The 6,000-nt window shown below is 39.3% G+C and overlaps 1 protein-coding gene across 4 annotated transcripts in view; it reads left to right on the forward strand.

Moving 5' to 3' along the window:
• Window positions 1-5,156, forward strand: part of TAMM41 (TAM41 mitochondrial translocator assembly and maintenance homolog) — a 51,905-nt gene extending 46,749 nt beyond the window's left edge. For all 4 annotated transcript variants that reach the window (XM_075939628.2, XM_075939627.2, XM_075939632.2 and 1 more), the window contains one exon: window positions 3,073-5,156. In XM_075939628.2, coding sequence (XP_075795743.1) covers window positions 3,073-3,149 — 77 coding nt within the window. In that variant the 3' untranslated portion in view covers window positions 3,150-5,156. The remainder of the gene's footprint in view (window positions 1-3,072) is intronic.
• Window positions 5,157-6,000: the final 844 nt, after the last annotated feature.

Genomic DNA, 6,000 nt, shown 5'->3' on the forward strand with positions numbered 1-6,000 from the left:
CTCAACACCCAGAGGGTTATTATCAGAGGTTAGCTATATGCAAGAACCTGCATTTTGTTTTGTAGTATGATGGTTTTGGATAGGAATTTATTAAACATCTTATTTCATAAGATTCCAGAATTAAGGCCCACGTAGGCGGGATTGAGTAGAGTGCTCAATGCAGGGAGGTATATGAAGAAAATCTCTTAATGTTCAGCTTCTGCAAGAGGCCACACTGACTGGCAAGTGGATTGAACTGACTGGTTTTTCTGACTGCAGTGCCAATACAGCAAGAGAGTCCTGTAGAGATATAGTAATAGAAATGTAGCCGTGTTAGTCTGGTGTAGCTGAAGCAAAATACAGGACTATGTAGCACTTTAAAGACTAACAAGATGGTTTATTAGATGATGAGCTTTCGTGGGCCAGACCCTCTTCCTCAGATCAAGTAGTGGAAGAAAATAGTCACAACCATATACGTCACTTGCCATGCTACTGTTATAGTGAGAGTACATTGATTTAATTGGAACGGTAGGACATAATTTGTACATATAGCAACTTTAGTATAACAGATTTCTGTCATCTTGTTGTACAGTACGTTGGTATTTTGGGCAGTGATCATCAGAACAATGTTTTTAAGTGATTTCAATATTATTTGGGAGAGGAACTATCTTTTTTTTTCCATTTTACTTTGCCTAATGTAATCAGGCCCTAGTCCAGGGGTAGGCAATAATTTTTGCCGGTGGGCCACTTCAAAAATGTTTGAAGTAGTCCCAGGCCACACCAGAAGGGGTGGGGCCTAAAAAGGAAGGTGCAGGGCTACCCCATCCCTAGACCATAATTGGTCTGGGAGTGGGGGAGCCCCTTTACCATTGCTTCCCACTAAGCACCCATGCCCTGAAAGAGGCTTTGCGTGTTCTCCCGTCACCAGCCAATTAAGGCTCTGCTCGCAGGGCATGGGCAGAGCAGAGAAGTTTTTGGGCACTCCCCCATCCCTGGGCCTTAATTAGGCTGGGGGTGGGGGAGAAGCAGGACCTCTGCGGGCCGGATCCACCCGCTTGGTGGGCCAGATCCGGCCCGCTGAGGCCCTTTTGCCCACCTGTGCCTTAGTCCATGACCGAGGCTACTAGTTGATATCATAGTATAAATAACAGTGTTTTTCATTTTCTTTTCTTAATTGCAGTAAGCTAGAATCCATATGCAGCTATGTAAATTTTAATTTGAAAAGTAGTGTGTATGGTACATACAATATGTATTGCAAACAAAGTTCTCTGTTAAGACTGTTTGGGCTGAACAGTTAAACAAATGAAGAAATTAAGATCGCACATACATCCTTAACTCAGCCTTTTCTTACACATCCAGTGTGATGTTTTTAATTACATAATCCCATTATTTCTCCATCATACATTTTTCATTACCCAAATAATATCTTGTAAACTCTTTGCATATACACTTGTTTCTTTGACTTATAAAAGCCTTTACATAATTTATGAAATTGATTACTCCTTAAGGTATATGTTCATAATTGAATTAGATGTTGTACATATATTCTTTACAGCTTCAAAAAATGCTGTTCTGTGGATGATATACTTAACTATGAATCTTAGTTGCCTATCTATGTCAGCAAGTTGGTATAATGAGTAATGCACAGTTCTTCAAGATATGAATATATATAAGGTCATAGAAAAGGTAGTATATAGTTTAAAGAGTATACTTTGATGCATGCTCACAAGGAGATAGAACTATTATTTGTGCAGCCTTAAAACATTGATTTTCAGACTTCTGGGTGTTTAATCTTGTAATTTCAATGTTCTTATTGTAAAGTAGGGAACTTTCCAGTATTTTTGAAATACAGAACTGGGGAGAGAGTAGGCAAGAAATACATAAGAAGCTTCATTCTTCTGGACCTCAAAGCTTTGCTGGCTTGCTAAAAATGAGCAATACTTGATTTTAAATTTCATAATTTGGTATTGTATGGACCACTTTCCTGCAAGCTTTAGGAACTGAGTAACTAACATTACATCTTTCAAAGTACACAGAAATAGATCCCTAGCCCTTCACTCGTACAATGTGCATTAGTACTGAGGTAATGGCAGCTTCAGAATTTTGACTCAGCACTTCATGAAAACTAGCCATGCAAGCAAGTGCAGTGTCCTTCCTTATACCCTTAATGAAGAAGTGATATGTAGCATTCTGCTGTCAAAAGCTCAAGTGTGAACAGGTTTTCACTGCAATACTCAGAGGCACTTTTTCCCAGAAAGCTATAACCCTGCCAGATTTCATCTTTCAGTTCATGGCTTTTCAATTGCAGAAAAGTTCAAGATTTTTTTACATTGGGAGAAGTGTAATGTTTTCATTCGGGTCCTAATCATCATCTTAACTTCTTCCCCAGTAGCTGATAGTCTTTTCTGTGGTCTCAGGATCTCCTCAGATGTTGTCCAGTGATGGCCCTGGCCCTTTGGCTCCCTGTTCTGACTTCTCCAGACACTTCTTCTAGAGCTTGGCTCTGCCTTTGCCTGGGCAAATATGTTCCTTGGCATTATGGTCTCCGTCAGTTTTTTGGCATCCATTATTATGCCATAATGCTTTCCCAATCAGCAGCACACACACAGTGGGTGATGGAGAGCATGGACACAGTGATGCTTGACAAGCTGTTCAAAAAGGATCTGTAATGCAAATGTTCCTGAGTTATCACTGAAGGTATCGTCAGCAGTGTTAAGAGTAATGGGTTGCAATTTGGGCCACTTGCCTAATGTGATATGAGCACCTGCATATATAATAATACAGCTTCACAGTTCTTGGCTCCTTTTCACTATTATTGTCACCAGACACACTGGTTTGAATCATTTATTTTAATTCTTACCTGTTGCTATCCAGGGAACTTGTCACTTTTGTCTTTCTCACATGCCATCAGCCTTTGTTAGCTACTGTATCCTCAATCTGTCAGGAAAAGTTACCTACCTTTCGTTGCCATACAGATAGCCTTTGGTCGCCTTTACAAGAAAGTACTTTATTCAGAAACTTGCTTATGGCTTTCTCAAGAATGAAATAGTTGTTTCTTTTCCTAAATTCTGCCAATCTTGTTTTGTTTCTTAGGGTTGAAGAAATCAGTGACTTACAGTATGAAGAAAATGTATAAAATGACAAAAGGATGGCTAAGGAAGACTTCCTGATATTCAAGTTGTGTATATAATATTTATAGATAAATAAAGAGACCTCTTTTTCTCTGCAAATTTTGTACCATTAGTATCTGTTGCGTTACCAATCTACATTAACTGTGGATAGGTAGCAACAATTATACAGTATTATGTATCTGCACATACTTGCTCACATGGGGAATGGACCTCATTTGATTTAGAAAATTTGTTATAAGGCTGAGGGAATTGTTTTGCAAATATACTTAAGATTTTCCTGTGTATATATTAGAGATTTGACATTTTCCAAAAATGTTTGTTTGCACATCTGAATGCCCTCCCTCCCCTGCAAATCCTATATGTTTGATAGTTTTTCTTTCCAAAATAGTCTAGATTCTTTCCTCTGTTCTCATCTCCTGTCCCTTCTCAGGAGTTTATGGAATTGTGGGGTCCATTTGAGTTTTAAGTAGATATTAAAACTTTCCTCTTAAAACGCTTTACTTTTTACATTAAATCAATTTACATCACACCCATATTTTAAGAGTGCAGTATTATTCTATAACCCTTCCACAGAATGGGATCCATCAAGAATACATTTTTCTTACAATACAACCCAGAAAATACTTGATGAGAGAGAAACATTTTGGAGGATATATTTCACTTTCTGCGCCATGTCTGGGAATGTAGGTAACTGAAGAATTACTGTCCAGTAAGGTATCTTTAAAGGTCAGCTGTTCTTGGCAATCCTTTTAGTTGACAGCAACATTACGCACAACCAGGTAGTGGCAGGGAAGTCATATTTCAAAACAAAGTCAATTTTCATTAAGCTTCTGCATCCAGTAATATGAAAGTGATGCAATATATTTTTGTCCTGCACTACAAACTTACAAAGTGCTTGACAATTCCTTTTGCTCTTTAGATCCAGTGATTTTACTTCTTTGCTTATCCACAACAGGATTTTCTTCACAGGTGTTTCGCATATGAAGAGGCTTGACAGAGGAATCCTTTTTCTCATTATTTGATCTAGCTTTAAAGCCAGTGACTGTAGCAGTAAGGGAAAAACAATAATATGGAGTGGTGAGAAATGGAGATTGGAGAATTTAAAAATAACTTTCCTGCAAACTGTACTTTTGCTGCGTAAGTCCATTTCTCAAATTAATCATTTGATTTCATTTAATGGGAAGATTTAGTAAAAGTTTAAATTGCAAAAGGAATTGAAGGTATAAAACCAGCTGTTAAATATTTTCAAGGAGTAATTTAGGCTTTATCATGCAGCTTAGAAATTTGAGTAGGACGCTGAGGAAATAATATACTATAACAGGGCTCAATTCAGTTCTGCATTCATCACCATTGAACACATGTTACAATCTATTATTTTAAAATCCTGAAAAGCTGAAAGTGGTTAAATTTACATCTAGAGTCAGTAAATAAAACTATAAATTGTTCCATTGAAAGCTTTCTTGGAATAAGAGTGGTAATACAGAACAATGAATATCCTCCCAACACCATTATTCATATTAACTGCCTTTCCTATATGTATATTGTTAGCATTTTGTCACCCATCAGTAGCTGGTTACAAATCTTGGAATAAGGTCAAGGAAACCAGACAAACATTTTTGTGGTGTGTGTACTTTCTGATAGTGGTTGGGGCTAAAATTTACATATTGACTGTTTTGGGGGGAAAAGTAACCAGGCAGCAAGGTAATTTTTATTAGAGAATGGCTGAAAACCCATTCCTTTCAGTAGGGATGTTAAAATATATTTATTTTGGTAAATGTGTAACAGCTGAATTTTTTAGCAGCTTGGTATACCTCATGGGAAGAAGTTGCCAAGTGAATCTTCCTGGGTTCAGAAAAAAGGATTTTGCACTTGGGTGGTGGCAGCATTACTTGAGGAGTTTTTAAGCAGAAGCCTATTTTTAAAGTCTCTTGCAGGCCACCACCTTCTGCACTCGAAGTGCCAGAGTAGGGAACAGCCTTGATGAAAGTGAAACTGGGAAAACAGGTTGACTGATTCCCATTAGCTGCCCCCCCCCCCCCCCCACAATCTCTAATCAGTTAATGGGAACCAGCCAATGGGAAATGAGAGATTGTGCTGGGGTGGAGGCAGTACATAAAGTCTCCCTTCCCCCATGCAATGCAGCTGGCTGCTTTGAGCTCTGGAGCTGTGGCAGGCAGGGAGCATGCCCGAGGGTCCCACAGGGATTCTGGCAGAGAACCACCTAAGGGCGTGCTCCTCAACGAGACCCTGCCTCTGGCACCCAATCCACTCCCACACCCCAACTCCCTGCCCCAGGTCACCACCCAAACCCTCTGCACCCTTCCACCCAAAGTCACAGCTCCCTCCCAGACTCTGCACACTCTCCTGCATCCTTCTCCCCAGGCTAGAATCCTCTCCACACCCAAAGCCCCTTCTTCACCCAAACTTCCTCTCAGACCCCACATCTTCTCCTGTATCCCAATCCCAACCCTAAGGTCACTTCTGCACCCAATCTCTATCCTAGATTCCACATTTCCTCCATAGAAAATTGTGGTCCTTGACCACATACCAAAAGCTTGGAGTGGCCCCCCCTAAAAAATTATTGCCCACCCCAGATCTAGACCATCCCTGACAGATGTTTATTTAACCCGCTTATCAATGTCTCCAATTATAGAAATTCCACAACCTCTGTAGGCAATTTATTCCAGTGCTTAACCAATTAATATCTGTAGAATTGTATGTTCCAGTGTATATGTGTATTCTGCTTTTGTAATCAAACTCTGAAAACATAAAAATATTTTGTAACAGGAAAATGTCCACAATTGTTTTTTGTAAAAAAATAATGTAGGTTCTTAAGGTATCTATCACTGAATATGGGAGTGAAGATGAAAAGAATCGCAGTCACAAGAAT

Source organism: Pelodiscus sinensis, chromosome 11 (assembly GCF_052426305.1).
Source record: "Pelodiscus sinensis isolate ZL-2025 chromosome 11, ASM5242630v1, whole genome shotgun sequence".
In the NCBI taxonomy this organism is placed as follows: Eukaryota; Metazoa; Chordata; order Testudines; family Trionychidae; genus Pelodiscus; species Pelodiscus sinensis.